This window comes from Mytilus californianus, unplaced genomic scaffold, assembly GCF_021869535.1.
Source record: "Mytilus californianus isolate M0D057914Y unplaced genomic scaffold, xbMytCali1.0.p SCAF_14, whole genome shotgun sequence".
Classification (NCBI taxonomy): domain Eukaryota; kingdom Metazoa; phylum Mollusca; class Bivalvia; order Mytilida; family Mytilidae; genus Mytilus; species Mytilus californianus.
The window spans coordinates 21,381,125-21,406,738 of record NW_026262626.1 but is presented as its reverse complement, the minus strand read 5'-3'; the positions used below and the strand labels follow the sequence as shown (position 1 = coordinate 21,406,738).

Below are 25,614 nucleotides of genomic sequence, written 5' to 3'. Positions count from 1 at the left end.
TATTTTCTTTTACTTTATGTGTTCTGCCAATTAGTTAAATATTATAAAGTCCGTGGAGAATGTACCAAGGGACAATTAAAAATACCCTCAGTGGAAAAAGCTACGTACTGTTAAACATAAAAATTTCTATTTCTATATATGTTTTTTTTCTGTGCTCAACATGCAAACCAGCCATTTAAAATTCAAATACCATTCTATAATAACTGGTGTGTACCAATGTACATTTATTTGTTAATATACCTTCAATAATCCACTTCAGTTCCTTCCTAAGCAGCTTGTTTTTCTTCACAACCTCTTTGTACACATCTATATCTACATTTTGAAATGGAAATGCCAATTCAAATAATTAACAGAAATCTTATCATGAACATTGCACATACCAGTAATCTCAGTAAACATGCAGCTATCTTTATATCGAGCTACATTAATTTGTTTTAAACTAACAGGTGGTTATTTTTAAGAAAACAAAAACTCATTTGATTAATACTAAATATCATTTATCAAGTAAAATATATTCAGTTGCTCTCAATAATATATATCAGTGTGCAGGGATTTACAGCTTATATTCTGTGGTGTATTTTGTCTGATTGTGACATTTGGCTGCGCTTGGATTTGCGTGGCGGATAACGCACGCATAGCAGGAAACACTTAAACTATCGATGCACATAGTCCTGCACCGTTTCGATTTCATGCGATTCTTTTGGTTTCTTTTTGTTTCTTTCATTTTTTTTTCTGCATCGATTTATGCGTTTTAAAGTTTGATTTAATTAACTGAAATTATGAATGAAAAAAAAAACCGGGTTAAACATGATCCAAATCGAAATTTAACAATGGAGATATCTTATGTAATGTACATACTTTTGAGAATGGTATCGGTATCCTTCAACAGGTGTTTAACAGTTTGATCGGGATTTCCATTGACACAAATACCTGAAATTTCAATAAATATACTCTCATTAGACATGTGTTAAATTATATGAAATTCAGTACATACCTTATATGATCTGATTTACTATAGAGTAATGAGCAGCGTACTGAAGAGTTTCGGCTTCTCACTTTTCAGATATATATACAAATTTGCCCTGCTAACATTAATTACATATGCATTTTCTAAATTCTAATGTCAAAACACGTGTAGTGAATTAATTTTGATATCTTTGATTTTAAACGTTATATTTGTCTGACTATTCTGCATATGCATGTAGCAAATTATTTTTGAAAGAAGATTCTTCTTACTTAAGTCTACAGTGTTTTTTGTAATTACCTGTATGATTAAGTTTACTCGAGTTGGAGAGAATTAAAGACTCAAAATTCCCAAAGGTTTTGTGAAATACAGCTAAGAAATATATTGTTTGGTAGAAAATCCTTAGTATTTCGAAAATTTCTGTTTGGCATTTTGTTGAACTATTTTCGTTTACTAGACTAATCTATTTAAAATAATGTTTAAATTAATTAAAACGTTTATTTCGTTGTCTCTTAATAATACTTATTTTGTTTCGCTCCGTGTTCCTAAAATTATCTATTGACAAATGGGTTTATTGAGAAAAGATTTTTTTTTTATCTGCAGTTTCCTCATATAAAAGTAAAAAAAAATACACGTAGGAACAAAACTGCTGTTCACATGGAACCGTTCTCCCCCATTTATTCACGACATCCTTTCTTTATACCCTTGGCAAGAAGAAAAAAAAACAAGGTGAAAACCTAATTCCTATCTAAATGTAGTAATCACTTGCCTGTGTTTCTCCAAATTGAACCAATGTTCTAATTTTAGTTAGAACAGAAACTTTTTTAAACCTTGCAGTTTGATGTAGAATAGACCGAAACATTTTTGATGGCATGAATTTGCTTTAATATACACACTTTTATCTAAACTTCATTCAAAGTCTTGGAGAGAAAGACAGGCAGGATATTAGAATACATATGATACCAATTAGAAATATATTCGTAACGATAGGGATTGGTTTGAATTTTATCAACAATTGTTTGTCTACTTTCACGAATTTCGTTTTTAAAAGACTTGATAAGAAGGGCAAGAAAACTAATGAAGGATAAAACAATTATATAATTCGGATTTAACAAAATCTTATTTCATTTCGAGAGGTTTCTTTAAAATAGACTTTGGCAGTAAATCCTTTTGTTTTACTGGAATCTCTTGCATAAGCAAGATTTGTCTATACCCAAAGAAGCTTGAATAAACTAACCTTGCAATATGCTCATCAATTCATCTATCCTGCTGTCTTCTACAGATAATTCATCTTTGTTCCTTTTTCCTACAATGAAACCAATGTTTTTAAAATGTTTTCTGTTTAAGTATCTCTCTATTTATTTTATATTATAAAATTTCAATTCAACGTATCAATTTTCCTTCAAGATAATAAGGAGTCATAAAAATCTTAAAAATAAATTGTAAACATAATCTGCCTAAAGGTTTACTTAAAGTATAAATTAAACTCAATAAATAATTAGAAGTCATTAAAAAAAGTAAAAGAGAAACTCACCCAATTACATGAATTGTTTATATTTTACACTGGTCTTGAGTTGGACATAAAAGATATTTAAATTGCATGTTTTTTTTAAGAAAATGTACTCAATGTTTAAATAAATTATGATAGTGTCTCTTAAATTTGCACCCGTTGATGACCAAAATGGAATTCCTTTGTACATAGAAGTCAATGCATAATTTTACTGTTTAGTCTTGGTTTGTTATTCCTATCTATTAGATATCCCTTGAAAGACGAGTTCAAAAGTTTACCGATATTGTTGTGTTTTATGCAGAAACCTTATTTAATACCAATATGTATTAAGGGTCAACGTGACTGTGCAATCTGCATTCATAAAGATCATTTAATCGTTTAACTTTAATGTTTCAAAATGAAAGTTTAAGAAATTGGTTTATGTATATTTTTTCCCTTACATCAACATTTAATGTTATTATGAGCCATGACCATAAGCATTGATTATCTGGTTAATATATATATAAAAATAGTGAGATTTTGTATGATTACTATTGAGACATCTATTACTAAAAAACTAAATTTATGACTTATATGTAAGAAAATGTAAGGTCATAGGTTCAAAGACTTATTGTTTGGTCAGAATATAGAAATTACACAACTAAAGCAGTAATCTTAGTGCAAATTCAAGAATTCTAGAAAATTGGGCGTACCTTTGAAATGAAAAAAAACATAATGGAAATGTGTTCTTCTCTGGCTGTTACATGTAGTTTCGAACGGACTGTTAATTTAGTTTAATTTACAAATTGCAAACAAAATATAATTCATAACAAAACAACATGCAACACTACTATAAATTTTATAAACAGTATATCTAATTAATAAATACTCCTAGAAAACTATACTGTGAACGGAAAAAAGCATGTACAAACTGAAAAGTGATACATTAGCAAAATGAGAAAATGCAACGAAAATATTAATATTTTAAGTTAATGTCATTATTTTTAAAGTGATAGTAAAATAAAAACATGGCGCATATTCAATAGAAATCACACATACACATGATACACTGACATTAGTAAATACCGAGTAAGTTAATTTGATGGATAATAGTATGGTAACTTATATATAAATTGTTTTTACATTTTTGTCAAGGAGACCAAGCATGAGAGAATTATGCAAAACCTGATTCATGAGTTGAATACCCTAAGATGATGTTTTTGTAAATCTTATAAAAAATACAAAACTGTCTTTTTATTATTTTTAATTCAGCATCACTGATGAGTCTTTTGTAGACGAACAGTGCGTCTGGCTTACATAAGAAAATTCCTGTACCAAGTCAGGAATATGAGAAGTATTGTCCATTCGTTTGATGTGTTTTATCTTTTGAGTTTGCCATTTGATTAGGGACTTTCCGTTTTGAGTTTTCCTCGGAGTTCAGTATTTTTGTGATTTTACTTTTTACATCATGTTTGTCCTCATATCTATGGTATTTTTATTAATATAATTTATAATATTATATAATTTCAAATGATTCTTTTATTTCTGTTGACATATACACGTTATAGATTCTATATTTTGCACGAAAGAATAATTTTTATTGAGATTAATATTGTTGTAAAAGTTAGTATACTATTTATCCCCATTGAATTGTAAAAAATGCATGTAAGTTATCCATCTTAATAAATAGTACTTGTTCATTTAATCTGCACCCACATTGCCTAGAATAACTAGAAATAAGGGCTCGACCATTTAATATTTTGGGTGGTGGGAAAGGAAGATTTTGAGTTAAAAAATGAACTGATATTGCAAACCGGCACAAAACAAACGTTTTAATTCGTTCTTCGAAAGGATTTGAAATAAATTAAATGATCGACCGGAATCCTCCTCCTTAAATGTATAGATTAAAAGACAACATTAATCAACAAAATAAAATTTACGATTTTATAGCATGAATACCACTAAAACAGAGAATTTCAATTCATGTGCAATGTAAGGCTGAGTAATTGCTCTGCAAGTTGCATATTTTTATGTTATGCAAAGATGAGGGGAGGTGGTATGATTGCAAACTATCCACTAGAGTTTAAATGAAGTTTAAATGAAGTGGGAGTATTATGAACGAGAACACTGTGACCACGATACATGGAAAGTATTAATTTATTGCAAAATTCCCATGTCTGGTCATATGATGTCGTCTACATAACTCCCAAATATACAACAAGTCCACAATGTTAATTATAGAGTCATCTCTTTTGTTTTAATTTAATGAATGGGAAAACAACAATTCTATTTTGAATTAAAACCTACAACACAAAATGCCTAGTACACGCATTGCAAAAAACAACAGTGGTTTTATGGCTGTGCTTTTCTTAGCACGAATTGAATTTAAGCAAGGATCAGCACACCTGCTGGTCTCAAAGCTATGCGCGACGCATTTATATGCTACGGAGGTAATATGTCATTAAAAAGTTGATCTTGCTTTGATCACCTATTCTGTTTAGATGAGAAAACTTTGATAAAACATTCATAGGCATTTGTTTTTTTTTTTTCTCGTACGAGGTTCATTCCCGCTTTTTGCAATGGGATTACACTTTATCAGTCTTTTTAAAAGCACTACTACTATGTTGTTCTAGATGACATATTGCACCAATCTATGTCATACATATGTAATACACAATTATTTATAAGTATACTAAAAACAATACAACATTGCTTACCTCGTACATTTACTTCGTTGTAACAGCATACAGTTACAGCGGTAATCATTATAGAAAACAAAGAATAAACAATCGACATGCTGAATGAACTTGTTGATCCAAATGTTGTTCCGTCGATTCTTACAAGAATAAAAAACCACAATATTAAAATGTAGCTTGCGTGCAACTGAAAATTTGATATCAGAGTTAATATATCGCTACAACTGTTGCAGTGAAATGCAATATGATATTTGAAATGACTTTTCAAATTTTCAAAATAAAATCCAACACGATCGATATTATACCACATCTTTTTTTTTTTATACAAACGACACGCTGTGATTAAGGAAGCTGTCTAAATGTTCGTTGCTAGATTTTTCCTAAACTCCGGTTAAAGACTTATGGGCCGTTGTCCTTTCAAATTTCTAATAAAAAAAGGGGTCATCGATTTATTTTTCCTTTTTTTGATGCATTGAAATTAACAAAATCACTGTTATCTTATATGGGTTACATGTATATAGAGTAAACATAATTTTCCTTATTGAAACAGAAAATTAAGTGTTGGTGGTAGATCATGAGAGATCCTGTTGATTTTTTTCGTAACTTCTGATAGTAAAATTTTGTGTATACTTGAAAACCTGGCGTTGTCCTCTTAGAATGATTAGATGTAGATTTTTTGGTGTTGTTGAGTTGCTGTCAAATTCACATACATCCCAGATCTGCTTTTATTAATCAACGCTTTCCTGAATTATTTGGTTATATTTGCGTACACCGTATATATATTCATTTTTGAACACTTTCTAGTTTATAGTATTAACAAGTAATTAAGTATAGCTAAGGGTATGGGTGGGGTTTACATAACAGAGAAAATTGAATAAAACGATGAAAAATAGAGAAGAATAGGAAAATAGGAAAAAATCATTAAAGAATAGAGAGTAATAGCGTAGAAAAGAGAATAATAGACAAAAGAAATATCGAGTAGAGAGAATAGAACATGTAGAAATGATTTATAACTCCCCCATTCCAGACCCTCATATAGGGCAAAGAAATGTAATAAATCCTATCATAAATTAACCAGTAATCTCACTGCAAAAATACAAACATAACATACACCCAGAAAGCCATGGACGCATCCAGGTAACTTAGATTAGTTGGCATTAACTGTAACAATTTAAACGAGAAAGTCTGAGAGGTTTAGCTACATAAGAAAATGCCAAGAATATGACAGTTGTTTTCCACATGTTACGTTCGATTGATGTGTTTTAGCTTTTGATTTTGCCATTTAATAAAAGATTTCCGTTTTGAATTTTCGTTGGAGTTCCGGATATTTTTGTTATTTTCCTTAATTCTCTTCAGTGATGCTCGAGGCTAAAATATATGAAAATCCTGAATTTTACAGATTAAGAAAAACAATAAGTATAGAAAAATATAGGCAAGGCATCAGAGCTTTGAATGAAGGAGATATATTACTTAATCCAAATGTATCTTAAAAGTTCGTAACTGGAAATAATTTATGAATACGGTCTATATATCTTTATCATAGAAAGCTTAATATTGTAAAATGTATTTACAATAATCTATTTTGAAATGTGCTTAAGATTATTGTTTACTACATTTAGTAAGTTGTTACATTTCACTGCTAAGTTAGTGATGTTTGTGATATGTTGAAAGCCTCGAGTATGATAAGGTTGAAACTTTAACATTAAAAGTGTCACGCAAACGTCAATGTTTATTACAGTCTCATGCTTAAACTACTTGACATTGTCATGAATAAATAAAGGCAACAGTAGTATACCCCTGTTCAAAATCGATTGGGAGAAAACAAATCCAGGTTACGAACTAAAACCGAGGGAAACACGTCAACTATTAGAGGATAACAACGGAACAACGGAAACACTAAAGTGCAATAAAAACAAACGACAACAAACATAGAAACGAACTATTTGAATACAACTGCCATATTCCTGACTTAGTAAAGGACAGGTTACGAAAAAACTGTTGGGTTGAACCTGGTGTTATGGCTAGCCAAACCTCCCGTTTATGTGGCAATGTTAAACAATATATCGCTAAAATGACAACACTATGTGACAGGAATACAGCACAAACAAACGCAAGATCATTCAGCACAGAGAAACGCACAAACAATTAGCATTATAGTCGTAACAGCATGTAAATCGCGAAATAACAATGAACATCTTCCTATACGACAGCACAGGAAAAAAACATTCAGTGACGTATGTTTGAGACGAATATATAATTTTAAAATTCATACAATTATTTTCACAATACTAGTCCAAACAATTATCATGATTATGGCGGTATTGAAATGCTATCTTAAATTAAAGAACCTTAGTGAGCGCGCTCACATACCCCACGTCCCCACATTGTCATTGGAGAAATAAAATAAGTGTAAGAAAAAAAAATTGTATCAGAAAAAAAAATTGAATCATAATTTCCTGTCAATATGCACATCTACATAGTATGTCCTTATTATCTACACAGTTTCATGAAATGCTGTTGTGTGGTTTGAGAGGAGTTGCGATGACAAAAGGTTGCAGTAGTATTTTGGGCAAATAAGTTCAAAGGGGCGTAACTCCTGGAAAAAAATTGAATCGTAATTTCCTGTCGATATGCACATCTACATAGTATGTCCTTATTATCTGAAAAGGTTTCATGAAATTCTGTTGTGTGGTTTGAGAGGAGTTTCGATGACAAAAGGTTGCAGTAGTATATTGGGCAAATAAGTTCAAAGGCGCGTAACTCCTAGAAAAAAAATTGAATCGTAATTTCCTGTCGATATGCACAGCTACGTAGTATGTCCTTATTATCTGAAAAGGTTTCATGAAATTCTGTTGTGTGGTGTGAGAGGAGTTGCGATGACAAAAAGTTGCAGTAGTATATTGGGCAAATAAGTTCAAAGGCGCGTAACTCCTAGAAAAAAAATTGAATCGTAATTTCCTGTCGATATGCACAACTACATAGTATGTCCTTATTATCTAAAAAGGTTTCGTAAAATTCTGTTATGTGGTTTGAGAGGAGTTGCGATGACAAGAAATAGGACTGACGGACTGACGGACGGACAGACGGACAGACGGACGGACGGACAGACGGACGGACGGACAGACGGACGGACAGAGAGACGGACAGACAGACGGACAGACGGACGGGTCAAAAACATTATACCCTCCGCAACTCGTTGCGTGGGGTATAATAAATGCTGTGACCAATTCATAATTATTTGATCTAACACAATACTTTATCCATGGACATTAACTCGACTATACTGACAAATAAACATATGTGAAATATACCGAAAATACAGAATTTAAACCACAAATGATAAGACGTGACACAATATCCAACTAAACACAGATCAGAAACATCATAACTAAATACATGAATGTTGGATGTATTAATACCGAGACACGTCGTATGGCAATGCTTATTCACACTCGGCAAAACAGTCATATTTGGGAATAGGTCACGTTTGGTACTTAGCAGACAGACGACATAGATGTTAAACTACAATCTAAGACGTGTTAAAAATGTTGTTAGTGAGTTTAGACACAGCCACAGCGTATCGATCAACCAATTCATGATGGTGTCCATAAAATTTAAGAAGTGTAATTTTTGTTCTTTCCTCCTCATAACTCTGTTGGAGCATTTTCTTCGTAAGGAGCAAACTCCTGTATATGAAGTCCGTATAGTGTACACATGCACGAACATAACGTATCAATTGAGATATGTAAACACCATACGACTGATCAGAGGGTATGTCACTACTGAGAAAACGGAAATTGGTAATAGGGAAATAGAAATCATCCACTTCTATTCAATTTATTTCGCACTAAACAGTTTATTCTATATAATTACAATAGATTTACTTTCAAATATAGGATTATAAAGAAATTGTAAAAAGAGTCAGTCTTCGTATCTATACCAGAAAACAGCAGAGTTGGGTTGATTTTAACATTGTGCCATGCGCATTAAAGATGCAAAATAATGCATTTAGTTCTGGGAACGTCACTATATGAGGGTGTGGATGGGGATTTATATGATTGAGAATAATGGCCAAAAAAATATAAAGAATGGAGAAAAATGGGCAAAAAAAATTAAAGAATAGATAATAATTAGGTGATATAATATAAAGAATAGAGAAATGAAGGACTCCCAACAAGACTCTCATAAAAATTATATATTTTTTTTTCAAAACTGCACAAATTATAATTACTTAGTAAACAACAGAAATACGGGGATTCGATCATCTTAACTTGAATTTTCAAGCATAGTCATATTTCCGAAGAGTGCAGATACTATGTTGTTCTAAATTTGTTTGGCTTAATGAATTTGATGTTACGTTTTATCAAAGCGCATAGAGCTGGTGCTTTAAGTCTTCTTTGCAACGATCGTCACGTCATCGAATGTGACTTACCACCGATCTTGTGATTGCCATTAGCAAAGCCACGGATACCACTGGTGTTTACCTTGGGTTTAAGTCGGGATTCGTGTGGTTAATGGAATATTGTTAGTCTTTTCGACATTTGTTCGTCTTTGTCATGCAATTGCCTGTTTTACTTCTTCTTGTTGATTTTAATTTGTTTCTTTAGTATACTCTCCTCCACCTTTTGATATGTGCCTTGAGATAACTTAAGAAAGTAGGTATGCAGTTAAAACATCAAAGACAATTTTGCCTTGTTCATGTTCATATAATTCATTTTACACCATTGATTGTTTTTTATTGTAATGATAACAGATTCCGAGTGAGAGAACAGTAATGATTACATCATCAAAGTTAATACCAAGAAGATTAACATTGATCTTTTCATACATTATTGCTTTTATCGATTTAGTAAAAACTGTCAAATTTTGTGTCTAATATCTTAAGGTCACATCTGAAAATACATGTAAAGCCTCTCAATGCAAATAAAGCTGGATGGGAAGAAGATTAATTTTACTATCCGTCCATTCTCTAAAATCTATGTTTGGTAAAATAAAATAAAAAAGAGGCGGAAGATACCAAAGGGACGAATAAGTCGAAGATTAACGGATTTCACCTAAAAAACTATAGCGACAGAAAACTGAAGAATCAGCAACACGAACACCAACAAAAAAAGGGGGTGACCAAAGGTACTCAAGAAAGGTAAGCAGATCGTGCTTCAGATTTGGATCCAATCGTGTAAAATTAATAGAATTAGTTTGTTTTATAGGAGTTTCACGGTGTTTTGCCTCAATCAGTTAGCATGTTACGTAATCATTGGGGTCGAGGTGTATAACAGATCTATTTGTGCTTTGTTTATCTTGCTACTTGCGCTCAATCCTAGACATAATAATAATGATATTTGTCCACAATCCTATTCATTTCTAAAAATAAACACATGAAGTACACTTCTAATAAAATATTTTGAAATTTTTGTAATGTTATTTTTTTTCCAAACAGATTGATGTGGCTCGGTAGTCGTTCTTCTACGGTAAAATATTAGAGTAAGAACCCCTCTCGTGCAGATTGCGTTCGACTACGATTTATGACGAGGATCGCCATTTTTGTTGCCGAATGTGGATGGTTCTCTCTAGGAACTACGGCTGCGTCTAATAATAAAAACTGGCCATCATAAAATAGTCGAATGAATCATTAATGATGCACTTTGTAATCGTTCTAGAAATGTATAAACAGCTTATGTATGAAATTATTCATAATGGGTATTTAAAAAAAAGTCAATTTGAATGTTTTAGACGATGTACAGATATATTCTCCTTACCTGAATGTAAACTGTGAGAAGGTCATATCAATATTATATTACTTACAAATGTATATAGAAAAGTTTGAATTTAATTAAATCTAATCAAAGGAAAAAGTCTAGGTACCCAGAAATGTTCTTATGGTTAAAACACAATGTTTAATATCATAATGACATGCTTATAATCCATTCGTATGATGTGTTTGAGCTTTTTATTTTGCCATTTGATTAGGGACTTTACGTTTTGAATTTTCCCCGGAGTTCAGTATTTTTGTGATTTAATTTTTTTTGCAAAAGTTACAAGTTGAATAACAAAAATTTCGAATTATTTGGAAAATTCTAACGGAAAGTCCCTTTTCAAAAGACAAAATCAAAATCTCATACACTTCAAACGAACGGAAAACAACTGTCATATTTTTGACTTGGTACAGACATTTCCTTATGCAGAAAATGGTGAATTAAACCTGGTTTTATAGCTATCTAAACATCTCACTTTTATGACACACGTGACAGTCTCATAGAATTTAATTATATAGACAACAATGTGTGAGTAAAGCAAACTTATCGACATAATAGGTAAAAATGTTGAACATTAAGATACAGCAGCAAATTAGTTCTGACTTTAATTGTTCTAAAATACACCAGATGGTGGATTGAACTTCAAACGGGAGAAAAAGTGGACCCGACCATGAATACAGTTTTGGTATCCTTATATTTTCATACAGTATTTTTAAAGAAGAAAGTAACTAGTTTTGGAAAGAGTTTGTTATTCAAATTACAGAAAATCATTTCAGCTACTATATGTTATTAGTTGGTTTTGTAAACAAATATTTCTTAGCTTCTCTTAAATCTATCTTTCGTCGTTTTTTGTATAATGATACGCTCTTTGAGTATTTTTACCTGTCGTCACAAAATGAAGTTTTCTGCAATGTAGCATGATTGTCTGTTTTCGTATGTTGTAAGGATTTTGAGGTAGCACAGACCTGGAAGCATTCTCACTGGTATAAAGACATGGAGATGAAGTATGAATGATAGAAAAAAGAGCAAAGGACAAAAATGTTAACAAATACATGTCACTGTTAAGGTCGACGTTTAGAAAATGTGACACACTTAAAAAGAAACAAATATCGGACCGATTTACGCTACCACAATGAACAAAACACAAATATCTCAGACAACCAATGATTACCGCTGAATTTCAAGTTCCTGACTATAAGGTTAGGTATGTAAATACAGGACAGAGCAAAAGAACAAACAGTTAAGATCCGAATGCAATGGCTATACTCATCTGATAGGTACTCAGCCGGAACAAAAACCCCAATGCCGATTGTTTGTTGAAAAACACGTTCTCCAAACGTAACACATATGTTGTCAATAAGGAAATCAAGCATCTTGATAATGTCAGTTTCAGAGAATTTTTTGTTTGAATCAGAGTTCTTTTTTACAAAGTCCCTCAGACAAAAAAGAACTGGATGTGATCTCATGTGCTCTGGAAGGGTAAGCAGATCCTGCTTTACATTTTGCACCCGTCGTTTTGCTGATGTTAGTACAAACCTGGTTATAATTCTTATTCGTCTTATTTGGGGAAAGGGGACGGGATTGTAGTTACGACATTAGGAACATATCCATTATCATCTGTGAAAGGGATATTCCATAACGGTCAACGAACTCATGATGGCGTTCGGAAAACTTACGAAGGGATTATTTTAATTGGCCACTTGAAAATCTTGGTTTAATAGCTTCCTGTGAGCATTAACGCTTTTTTTTTAGGAAATCATGATAGGAAATACAAGCCCTTGAAGACATAATTTCATATCAGAAGGTTAACTACTTTGATTTTATTTGCATAAGTCGCGAGCATTCTTTCACACGGAATATACGATTATAAAATATGATTGTTGTCGAGCCTGCGACTTTTGTCGCAGAAAGCTCGACATAGGGATAGTAATCCGGCGGCGGCGACGGCGGTGGCGGCGTTAGCTAACTTCTTAAAAGCTTTATATTTTAGAAGCTAGAAGACGTGGATGCGACGTTTCCGTCTGTCATATGTCCATTGTCCTTGACCTTATTTTGATGGTTGAGTGACTACTTGAAAAAAAAGTTAAGATTCTTTGTAATGTTGATTTCTTTCTTATTATGAGTAATAGGATAACTATATTTAGTATGTGCGTACCTTGCAAAGTCCTGATGCCGTCAGACAGTTTTCATTTGACCTCGACCTAATTTCATTGATCAGTGAACAAGGTTAAGTTTTCGTGGTCAAGTACATATATCAGATACTATAAGCAATAGGTCTACTACATTTCGTATATGGAATGAGTGTAAGGTGTACATGTCCAACTGGTAGGTGTTATCTGATCTTGACCTCATTTTCATTGTTCAGTGGTCAAATTTAAGTTTTTTAGTTTTGGTCTTTTTTTCTAATACTATATGCAATGAATCAACTATATTTGGAGTATGGAAATAGTTTGTGATGTACATGTCAGTCTCGCAGGTTTTATTTGACCTTGACCTCATTTTCACCGTTCATTTCTCAGTGTTAAGTTTTTGTGTTTTGGTCTGTTTTTCTTTAACTTTAAGCAATAGATCAACTATATTTGTTGTATGGAAGGATTGTAAAGTGTATATGTCTGTCTGGCAGGTATCATCTGACCTTGATCTCATTTTCATGGTTCATTGGTCAATGTTAAGTTTTCATAGTTAAGTTTGTTTCTTAGATACTGTAAGCAATAGGTCAACTATATTTAATGCATAGATTGATTGTAAGGTGTACATGTCTGTCTGGCATGGTTCATCTGACCTTGACCTCATTTTCATGGTTCATTGGTCAATGTTAAGTTTTCTTGGTTAAGAATGTTTTTTTAGAAACTATAATTAATAGGTCAACTATGTTTGGTTTATTAAATGATTGTAATTTGTACATGTATTTCTCGTTTGGTTTGACCTCATTTTCTTGGATTATGTGCTACTTGTAGTTAAGCTTTAATTTATATTTAGGACTATCAACATAAAATCAATGGTTAGTAAAGAAGGCGAGACATTTCATCGTGTGCACTCTTATTTTATTTATATTTGTGTTTTTTTTATCAATTAAATCCTTAGTTAATGAAACACTGCTTGTCGTGCATTGATCATGTTGATTTTATAGTATGTTCTTTTCTGAACATTTTTCTCAGTAAGCTGGAAGAATTTAAAAAGGGTAATACAAGTGTTTTGATGTCTTTAAACATGCAAAACTAGTCGTATGCCTCCACAAGTTCATGTGTCTTTCTTTTTCCACGAACATTATCTCAGCTTGCTGACTGATATGTATTCAAGATTTGATTGATAGTTTGGTGCATATCATCCACTTGCTGTTTAACTCATTGAAGTTTTTAGACTCTTTGGAATTATGAGTAATGTTTTGTACATATGTAAGCAAATTGTTGAATATTAAAATAAGAAGATGTGGTATAATTGCTAGTGAGACAACACTCCACCAGAGAATAAATGACATAATGTTAAAAACTATAGGTCACCGTACGGCCTTCAGATATGAGCAAAACCTATACTGTAAAGTCAGCTATAAAATGCCCGAAATGACAAATGTAAAACCATTCAAACGAAAAAACGGTAGCATGATTTATGTTCAAAACAATGAACGAAAAACAATTATGATATACAGCAACAAACGACAACCACAGAATTACAGGCTCCTGAATTAGGACTGTATGTGGCCTGTAGATGTGCTTTGGTTGTTTTTGTCTGGTTACAGTCTCATTCACGTATACCCACATGTTTTATTTAATTCAAATTTCTACTATTATAAGAACCACCGAAGTAGCATTGTATTCTTTTTGATACTTTAGACAGTGTTTCCATGGTAGTCATAATTACATTCAAAGATTCATTAAAAAAATTCGTACCATTTTCGTTTTGACTAGTCGTGGGATTTCTTTCATATCTATGGATAAGACTTGTCTCATTTTATTGTAAAATTAAAATGTTTCATTCACTTGTAATTATAAAAGAGCCATTTTATAAACATATTGGAAGTAGGATTACTCATTAACTCTTGATATGTAAACTTAAGCATTGAAATAGCGTTATATCATGGGATGAGTTTACATAGCAAAAGCTACAACAGATTTAATTTTCGGAATATTGGTAAGAAAAATAGTGATGATAAATCCTTGCAAACTTATTCGAATGGCAAATAAATTCATCCATGTAAAATATTAACTAAAGCAAATTTGTTTTTAAGATCACTTCATGTTCAATTTTTCTCCATGGTCCACCAGAGAATTTTGTTTCTAGTTTACGATTGTTTGTTTGATTTTGTTGTCGGAATATCTTCAGTGCACTTTCAACTTGTCTTTGAATATTTGTTTCATAACTAACTTTCCATTTCCCATTTTCCATTTTTTTAATACAAAATTCGCATTTGCTATCTATTAATTAAATCATAGATGCGTTTTTAGTTGATTTGTTTGATTTTCATTAAAGACTTGATGTAAGTATAATCATTCATCCATCTCATTTTATACTTTTTGAGATCAAGATTCAGGGCAGCAAAACTGCAATTATCATTCCACCAAGGCCCAAAGGAGCCATTTTTAGCACATTTCCTACCATTGTCTCTATCTTTGGTGCTGAAGTGTTTACCGTTGTTGTAAAACATTGCATTCCCTGAAATATGTTTGTATTTATCTAGCTTAGTTCTAACTACAAATACCATATAATCAGGTATCAATAGTTCAACAATATGTCTATCATACATTAACACACACACACGTTCGCGAAAAAAATGTTATAACGTTCCTACCGCAAATGTGAGTCGCTAAGATGCTCGTCTGTTACTTTTACTTGCACATATGTTATGTATGTATTTCTTTGCTCGAGGGTATATTTTTTTAACTATTTGTTTGCGTGCAACGTCTTTGCTCCTGTTGAATCGAGAAAACCCAAAATAAAAAGTAATATGATTTAAATGGCCACACAAAAGGATAATGTGATATAAAATATAATTTTCTAGGAAACAAATTTTTACTGTCTACACTTTAAAAAAAATCATCAACAATTATGAAATGAAGATTTAGAACAAAATATAAGTGACTGCAAAATTGTTTTTTTATTTTATCGATTTTGTTTGGTTTCAAGAGTTTTCCCTTTTTTATACCTTTTTGTAAATGTCACAAGTCATCAGGAACACAATTTTATCAGTTATTAATTTTTTTTTTTCGCGAAATATAATGTTGCAGATATAGATGTATAGAATAATATATATCGAGAAAAATAACTGAAATTAACACTGAACCAGAGAAGATTAAAGTGATATAATGTTCCATCAAATGTTTCTAATAGATAGTGGTAATCTGTTAATTTTTAAAAGATCAAGAATTAAAATAGCAAGAGATTAGTTTGCATCTTTGTTACATCAATATTGGGGTTTACGCCTAGCTGATGAGTGAAATTGGAGTTTAAAAAATCAGCAAATTTAGCATTTACCAGTTTATCACTGAAACGTGTATTTGTTCTGGTTTAATATGATGAATGTTAAAGAAAGTATCCAGTATATATTTGTATGCATGAATTCACTTGTATGTAAACACCCATTGTTATATGTTGCAACAGAGCAAGAGGAATAATTTTGAATCGAGTTGAATTTCAAGTTTTGAAGAATAGATAAAGATATCGAAAGTAAGCAGAAGGCCTATAAAACTATCCAAAAATATACGTCTACTTTTACAAACTTGCAGTTCCTGTATAATCCCCAATAGTTAACTTGAAATTTGAATTTTCATCACCAACAACAAACGTCTTATAAACTGCATAAGTCTTTTTTTGATTGGCAGCAATCAAGTCCACTCTTAGTTCGTATTTACCACTGGATGTCAGGATGTTCAAATATTTGTTACCTATTCGTAAAACCAATGATGTATAAATCTATATTTTAAGTTTTCAGTTGAACTGTACATTTTGAACATACATGCATCTACATATTATCTAAATAATTAGATCACATTAGTCAATGTGTTGATTTAGAGAAAGAACCAGAAAGAGCATAATTGGGATTTTTAAAACAAGTTTAATAATAGTTACAGACGACGGCGGTCGCAAACAGCAACTAATAATAGCTTTTGAAGTGAAATAATAAATATCTACTATAACGTGTACAATTACTGTGTAAATTGTATATTTTAAGTTTTCAGTTGAACTGTACATTTTGAACATACATGCATCTACATATTATCTAAATAATTAGATCACATTAGTCAATGTGTTGATTTAGAGAAAGAACCAGAAAGAGCATAATTGGGATTTTTAAAACAAGTTTAATAATAGTTACAGACGACGGCGGTCGCAAAACAGCAACTAATAATAGCTTTTAAAGTGAAATAATAAATATCTACTATAACGTGTACAATTACTGTGTAAAAAGCATATACAATAATTTCAACATTTCCAATTTAAAAAAATGAATGTATATACGTGCACCATACTTAGTTTCTATATGGTGTACCTGTAAAAGTGAACTTTGTTCAAAACTGCACATTGACTCCTGATTAACAAAGACCTTTAATTATATTAAGCATTAGCATAGAGTTTTCAAATGTACATGAACAATTTAGCTTAACATAATGGTTCTAGGTGTTTAAATGTATTTGATAGACGGAATGTTCAAATAAATTAAAGATTAAACGATTATATTTTCATGGGGCTCAATCATATATTTTGTGGAAAAGTCTAGATAAATAAAACACTTTCTTGTTTTCAAATGTTAAATAAATTAAAAACATTAATGTGATAAAGTATCTATTTGATTGTTAAAACGTTTCTGGCAATAATTCCACAATTACAGTGAGGGCAGTTCTGATATTGATTGAAATCCAATGTATGTCTTTATATGCCGTTGTTTTCGACTTGAGCTCGAGGTTACTGATACATTTCTTCTCTCTTAAGATTGTGTTTTAATTCTGTGAAGGTTAGTGTATTTATCAATTGAAATCTAACTTGTAAGACATCCCAAGGTCGGAAATTATTTGTGGTTTAAGCACAACATTTATCACCATGAATAAATGATATCAAATGTTTATCGATTCTTGCCGATCAAAAACTAAAATAATGAGCTTGGAAATGTCAATGAATTCTGCACATGCAACGTTTCTTTTGCCCATATGTTTACATTATTGATTTCATGAAAAGACAGTCCTTTACACCGAACAATTATACCAACAAGGTTTTAAAGTCACATAAAAGTCAATAGGCAATGGGGTTGTTCATTATTTGAAACTTTAAAGGATTGACACACTTAGGAAAAAACTTTAAAGGATTGACACACTAAGGAAAAAACTTTAAAGGATTGACACACTAAGGAAAAACTTTAAAGGATTGACACACTAAGGAAATGAGTATGATGGAAAATATTCTTCTTGATTAAATGAAAACTGGACGATCATCTTTTCAGAAGAAGGGTGCTACCATACGCATGTATCTGATACAGAACAGCTGATAATTCAACTTTTTTTTATTTATAAGATATCATATTTTATGTGAAGACGTCATATAATCTGACAAGTGTAACATTCGCATGACATCTACATATAGAAGTTTAATTTGTATGAAATATAACTACTTAAACAATAACTTACCAAGCCAGTATTCTTTTTCCACATCTCCAAACCCTTCCTTGTATTCATTCCAGGTTCTATCAAATTTTGTAGTCCCATCAATTCTTCTTTGAATTACCTACACACATATATTATATGTTTCATATATAATTCAGATGTTTAGAATATGAACTACATAAACAAGAATCATCTATTGCTTTGATTCCTTGTTTGATCCAATTGGATTATATCAGCTTTTGGTCGTTTGTATTCAGTTCAAATATTTTGACCTCGACCAATCGACGAAAAATTGTTAGTCAAAATGCGCATTTTGTGCATTAAAATTTGTACATTTAATGTTATTAATCATCCATTTGTATCACTTACAGTTTGAATCAATTAAAGCCCCTCTACGAATATTTCAAAATATGTCGGGACAACTCTTCTGACACCGTAAAACAGTTTCTGACTGAAGCGTTGTACCCTAGAACGAACAGTTTGTGGAGGGTTTGAACAAAGCACAATTTTGGACAGTTATAATTTAGAACAGATTCTAACAGTTTTGAATAAGAACAGTTTTGGACAGTTCTACACTTGAACTGATTCTGACAGTAATACATTAGAAATGATTCTTACATTTCTACCCTAAACAAATCCAGAACACGTCCCTGTACTAAATCACGATCAGAGAACTGCTCTTATTTCTTTTTAATTTTTTTTTATTCGGGCGTCACTAATGAGTCTTTTGAAGACGAAACGCGCATCTGACGTACAAAATTTGAATCTTGGTATTTATTATGAGTTTATCAATAATATTTAGAACGGTTATATGATTGAATAAATGCGAAAGATACTAAAGGGACATTCAAGCTCATACTGGTAAGTCTTAAAATTAACTGACAACGCAATGGCGAAAAAAAAAAGAAAAGAAAAAGACAAAAAGACAAACAACTGTACACAACACACAACATAGAAAACTAAAGGACCAGCAAACCGGGAATGCTTGCAGGTGCTCATGCGGAACAGATTCTGGTAGTTCTACTTTAGAACAGATTTGGACATTTTGATCATATAGATGCTATTGTTACAACGTTTTGACACATCCTTGGCTTTTGAAAGTTTAGGTTTAAGCGTTCTTGATAGTACTTCGGACGCTCGAAATATATATAGTTGTTGTTTTTATCAACCCAAGAACTGATCAAAAAAGTTTCATGGTAGAACTGATCAAGGTAAAACTGTTTAGAACCGTTAATTGACAGATTATTCTGATATATCGAAAGGAAGATAAAAACCAATCCTAACTGTTAATATTATTATCATGGCAACTGTTAATATTATTATCATGGCAACTGTTAATATTATTATCATGGCAACTGTTAATATTATTATCATACCAACTGTTAATATTATTATCATACCAACTGTTAATATTATTATCATGGCAACTGTTAATATTATTATCATGGCAACTGTTAATATTATTATCATACCAACTGTTAATATTATTATCATGGCAACTGTTAATATTATTATCATGGCAACTGTTAATATTATTATCATACCAACTGTTAATATTATTATCATGGCAACTGTTGAAATTATTATCATACCAGCTGAATATATTATTATCATGGCAACTGTTAATATTACTATCATGGCAACTGTTAAGCGAATTTAATTTGAATGTACAATAGATTTGCTTTGCAAGCATTATATTTTGACTTCTAAATGCATGTTTGGATTTATCAATAAATTAAAGATAAACATGATAAAGCAGACATAAAATCAACATCTACAAAAACATTCATTCACAATCACACATCTTAAAATTACCATGCAATTGTTGTTGGTATGAATCATCAATTATGGCTAAACACAAAATTACAAATAATAGTAGGATGGTCATCCGCATGACTTTAAGATAATACAGTGTAAAATATATGCAGCCTCAGTGTGTAATAAATTGTGTATGTATGGCTTTTAGCTCAATAGGATAAAAAAATGTCTAAAAAAATTATGTTTAATTCCAGATGGTTGCATACAGGTACAATATGAACGTACCATAAATAAATGTTGCAAGATAATACTTATACATAACCAGTTCATTCTAGCACAGTCATAATAACTTTAACACGATATCAGATCTGATCTATCTGATCTAAAAATAGTCAATATAAAAATAAGTAGACGTGGTATGATTGCCAACTTTCCACCAGAGTTCAACTGAAGTAGATTTTAGCAATTATAGGCAACCGTACGGCCTTCAAAAATGATAAAAACCGATAACGTATAGTCCGCTTTAAAAGGCCCTTCGACAAATATGAATAAATCATTTGAGAAAACCAATGACCTAATTTATAAATAAAAAAATCTGATTAAATTTTAGCTTTTTTTGAAAAATTTCTATATTGATGAGACATGCTCCTTGGCAGAAAGTTATGATCTGTTCAGTCAAATGTCAGGCTTTCATAATTTGTTTTTTAACATAATACAGAAACTTGACACCCTCAAATAGGACACTTCATATCTAAGTTAATTGTACAAAAAAATATTCGACGAAATAACAATTAAACATACGGTCCATCCTCCGCCGTCAGTAGTCATATCACAGTATGTCTGGATTCCATTTAAACTTTCCGGGTATATGATATATTCTCCACTTGGTTTGTTTTTTCCTTTCATATAGCTGCAGTCTTTATACTTTTGAGGAGCTAATGTATCTGGAAAGAATATTTTATTTGGTTTCTTTTTTAACATTTGTTGTATATATTGTCGTCTCTGAAATTGTTTTAAGCATCTGATTCAGAGAAAGGCAAGAAAAAAGGAATTGTTCCATTTACTTTTGCTTCCTGCTAGAACTGTTTTGGTGTTATAATTAATGTACTATCATAACCATAGTATGTAATGTTCAAATACTTTATGGTAACAGGAATGATAATTATAAACGGAACATATAAAAGTATAAGAATTCATTTATTAACCTCAACGAGATTTCCATTATAATGTTAAGATATAGGTCTTATGGTTAACTGATGTTTTTGTGTTTGCACAATATCGCAATCATCATAATTAATGATAAAGTACAAGTTACGAAATAAAATTTAATTCATCATTTACAAATTTCGAATATTATTTTTTCATCTCACAAATTTTTAATCTTACTGTATCAAACCAATTAGAGCAGTCATATTAAAGTAACACCACAAGGTTGATCACTGTTCTCTTTATTTACCGTGCTACAAGCAGTCGTTTCATTTACAATATACAATCCACAGCTGATATATACTTATGGTAGAACACTAACTATTGCAATATGTGTGATTGCCGTTTGAACTTTAGAGTGAAAAATAGCTAGAAAAGAATTTATTTGGTTGAGCACCTTAAAGATCACAAAATTTATGGATTTCTGTAGATTAAGGGAGATGACTGTCAAATATACACAAAAGATGCTGGTACATATTTTCCAGTCAGTTACCTCAAAACTGAATAAGAATTTATTTAACACAGTTATTCTTATTGTACTGGGTTTGTGTTGCAGCCTCATTTGATTTTACTACAAGATTTATTTAACTCTACCAAAAATTAAACGGAGGTGTTGAAAATATTGATAAATATTACAATAATAACATAAATGAATTAAAGTCTTAAATGGACTATTGTAATATATGTGACTGATCAACATGATCAATGTAGCATGTTTATGATGTAGTTGCAATTACACGAAGGTTGTAAATTTGGATGAAAAATGATAAGGTCCCAAGTCATGAAAATTCTAACACATAATTCAAACAATTCAATAATAGCAGGTGCACAAATACAATATATGTGCAATCTTTCTGTAAAGTTTCAGGGATCTTGGTTGTAAACAGTAGGTCTGGAGTGGATTACATAAATAAGTTACCAACTATTCAATGGCCGTCCGCCAAGCCGCCCTGCCGTCCAGCCGCCAGACATCACCATCCGTATATATAAAACAGTTTTGAATTTCGTCCGACCCGGCCAAAAAAATAAGGGTACACGATCATTACACGAATGATTTGAATTATTTTTTCTACAAATAAGTGCTTTAGAGCAAGATAAAATCGTAGAACATCAAATATTTAAAGTTTTTTAAATAATTGATTTTTTAAATAATTGATGTGTAATGTGCCATTGCTAAGGTATATGTGGGCTGTACTTAAATTTGTTTTAGGGCTTCAAATACACATGGTTTAATTCTTATAGATATAATGACTAAGTACATGTGTATATTTGCAGATTACTCATATCGACAATTATATGTACTAAGATACTTTTGTTTGTTTAGGCTTGGAGACATTTAATTTGGTCTGGCATTGCTAAACGGGTCATTATAGTGATGGGGGAAGAACCCCAACTTATCTTGTCAGATGTCCATTTCGTCCAAATATCTAAACATTCCTTTTAAATTTCTCGCGCGTAAAGCAATCACTAATCGAATACTTGTACCTTATTGACTATTGCCGACTTTTCATATAACCTAGACATAGGTTATCTTTCAAAATTGGATTATAAAATCAGTGCCAAGGGAAACTCAACAACTTCTTTTTTTGTGGGGTATGAATTTCCTTCGAGTTCTTGCTTTCCTATTGTCCTTTGCTTACAAATTCTGAGTATTTCAAATGGTAAAATTGCAGAAATGTTATTATTGAAGAAGTATATCACTATTTATCATGTTAATTACATTATATGGTTTTGGAATGACTCGAAAGATATTTTTTTCTTACTTTTAATATTTGAAAAATTTCTTGCATCATCTGAAATTTGACCTAATTCGCTGTCTGTCCATTAACTTTATTCACGATTGAAAATACAGTCAACATATAAAACAAAGTTATTATAGATTACTTAGAAATGTCCTTCTTTAAAATAACACATTCAAACAGAATTATGTCTATTTCTATCGAAAACAGGTGTAAAGTAACACTTGAATGAACACCAAAAGATGATTTTACTTGGACTCCCCAAAAAAATGTCATATTCAGTAAACATCACTTTCCGTGGTGAATTTCAGCTAGCAAACATGTAGTTGTTAACTTCTATGTCATTTGGTCGATCTCTGGATGAAATGTCTCATTGACAATCATACCACATCTTCTTATCTTTATATGTATACGCATGGTGTATTTATCGGTAAAAGGAACGGGAGTGGAATCCTATAGCTACCCGGGTTTACCCCTCAGGGAAAGAATATCGATATTTGTTACTTGATATTAGTACCAGAGAGAAAAAGAACATGTTTTACTTCTCCAAAATTTCGTTCTCCAGAACTATTGCATGTAAATATAAAAGTACCGTATATCAAAATCATAATATATAGTGCCAACACTCTAAACTATTGAAAATAAGCCATATTGATCTTATAATGAATTGTTTGTAAAACCAATTGAATGCGATAGAACGTAAACATTTATTTTGCAAACTAAACAATGTATGAATGGCAAAAATAACGGTTTTAAAATCCATTTCTTTTTTTTTCAGAATTTTTTTGTCGTTGACGTCAGGATCACTACCGTATAATCACCATCTTCTTTAATATTCAGTATATATAGTAATTGCCTACCTATGAAAATATTTATCTCTTATACCAGCAAAAAGTTCAAATGAACTGTCTCTATCGACACGCTTTATATTTTATTGAAAAAAATTTGTCAACAGACGTTTGTATAGGTAGTAGGTGTGCGCTTTAACTCACACCGGGTGTTCCATTACTATTAAATAAATTTCCTCCAAGTAATCTAAGAGGTTACCGATATAAAGTCGACGCTCCTGTTTGGTGACAGCCAGCCTTTCTTTGTATTCGAGGATTAGAGTTATGATTATACGACTCGGTTTTAACTGCTCTGTAAATTCTACTAATTTGTTTGTTCAAATCATTCTCTTTTTGTTTTTGGTTCGAATGTTTGCATTAGACGTTAATCAAATTAAAAGCAATGTTCAATCATAAGATTTTGTTTTAATTTCAGTTCAGTTGATTTATTACGATATGCTTTCAAACTGATTCGATATTAAAATGGATACAATATATGCACTTAGATCAGTCTTTTACGTCAAAATGCTTATCTGATACAGACAATTAGCACCGTTTATATTATTATTATACCTTGCCTTTCACTTCAAAAGTCATTGGCACGTAAAACCTGTTTCGATTTAAATATACATGTATTTACCTGTACCAAGTCAGACTATTTGGACTGTGTGTCGTTCGTTTTCATTTTTCTATTAGTCTTTTTTTTTGTAGGAGTCGATTACTAATCGTTTGTATGGTCTGGTGTTCTGTCAAATATGTTTTCGTTCCCTGTATTCCTATTTATGTAATTTATGATGACTAATATTTCAAATGACCTTACCATTCAGTTTTTCAATCAAATTGGTTTTCCATTCTTCCAAATCCTTTTTTTGAGTTTGCAATTCATCTTTAATATTTCGTGATAAATTTGCAAATTGAGTTTTCAAATCATTTGCAAGTTCAATTATTTGTTTGTTGTTGGTGCCATGTGATACTTGGAGCTTGGATAAATACTCCGATAACATTGCTAGTTTTAGGCTTTCTTGTTTTTGTTCAAATCCGCTCAACAAATCTGTCATTTTCTTATTAAAGTTTGCTTCAGATGCATTTAAATTTATATAAACTTCAGACATTTCTTCTTGAACTTTTCTTTCGTTGGCTTGGAGATTTTGAATTATATCTGATATTTTCATGTCATATCCTTCCTTTGTCTCCTTCATTTTGGACGAGTAATCCTTTAACATTGTAGTCTTTAAATTGGTTTGTTCATTTTTTACCATGTCTTTAATATCCTTGGAAAATGTTAATTGAATGTCCTCACTTATATAGGATTTTAACTGTTTGTTCATTGAGGTTATATCCAGTTCCGCTACGAGTGGGGCTTTAAGTTCGTTTGACACTAGTGGCATTCTTATTTCTTGGCATGCTGAACTGGACTTCAAACAGGGGGTACCAGCAACATAAACAATCATGAATAAAATAATTTGTAATCCAATTATTTTCTCCATACCGTTAATTTTAAGTCCGTTATTTCCCATTTTATTACAATACTGCTATACTTCAGAAATTGAACAACAACACAATTTATCTATATTACCGATTGATAAACACTAA

The 25,614-nt window shown here is 31.4% G+C and overlaps 3 protein-coding genes across 6 annotated transcripts in view; 1 reads left to right on the top strand and 2 right to left on the bottom strand.

The window, feature by feature from the left end:
* LOC127724368 (fibrinogen-like protein A) overlaps window positions 1–25,614 on the bottom strand; it is a 432,225-nt gene that overhangs the window by 68,705 nt on the left and 337,906 nt on the right. Inside the window, exon 1 of one of the 2 annotated variants that reach the window (XM_052231316.1) lies at window positions 24,842–25,316. The exons of the other annotated variant lie outside the window; for it this stretch is intronic. Coding sequence (XP_052087276.1) covers window positions 24,842–25,280 — 439 coding nt within the window. The 5' untranslated portion in view covers window positions 25,281–25,316. Of the gene's footprint in view, window positions 1–24,841; window positions 25,317–25,614 lie in introns of those variants that run through there. 2 annotated transcript variants of the gene reach the window in all.
* The window catches only part of LOC127724364 (feline leukemia virus subgroup C receptor-related protein 2-like), a 227,425-nt gene that overhangs the window by 37,692 nt on the left and 164,119 nt on the right, over window positions 1–25,614 (top strand). The window lies entirely within an intron of this gene.
* Window positions 1–25,614, bottom strand: part of LOC127724370 (fibrinogen-like protein A) — a 162,584-nt gene that overhangs the window by 9,107 nt on the left and 127,863 nt on the right. The window contains exons 1-4 of one of the 3 annotated variants that reach the window (XM_052231323.1): window positions 5,171–5,325; window positions 2,202–2,270; window positions 859–930; window positions 241–312 (exon numbers count right to left, since the gene is read on the bottom strand). The exons of 1 other annotated variant lie outside the window; for it this stretch is intronic. In XM_052231323.1, the coding sequence (XP_052087283.1) occupies window positions 241–312; window positions 859–930; window positions 2,202–2,270; window positions 5,171–5,249 (292 nt within the window). In that variant the 5' untranslated portion in view covers window positions 5,250–5,325. Of the gene's footprint in view, window positions 1–240; window positions 313–858; window positions 931–2,201; window positions 2,271–5,170; window positions 5,326–25,614 lie in introns of those variants that run through there. One more of the 3 variants, XM_052231324.1, reaches the window with a different exon arrangement.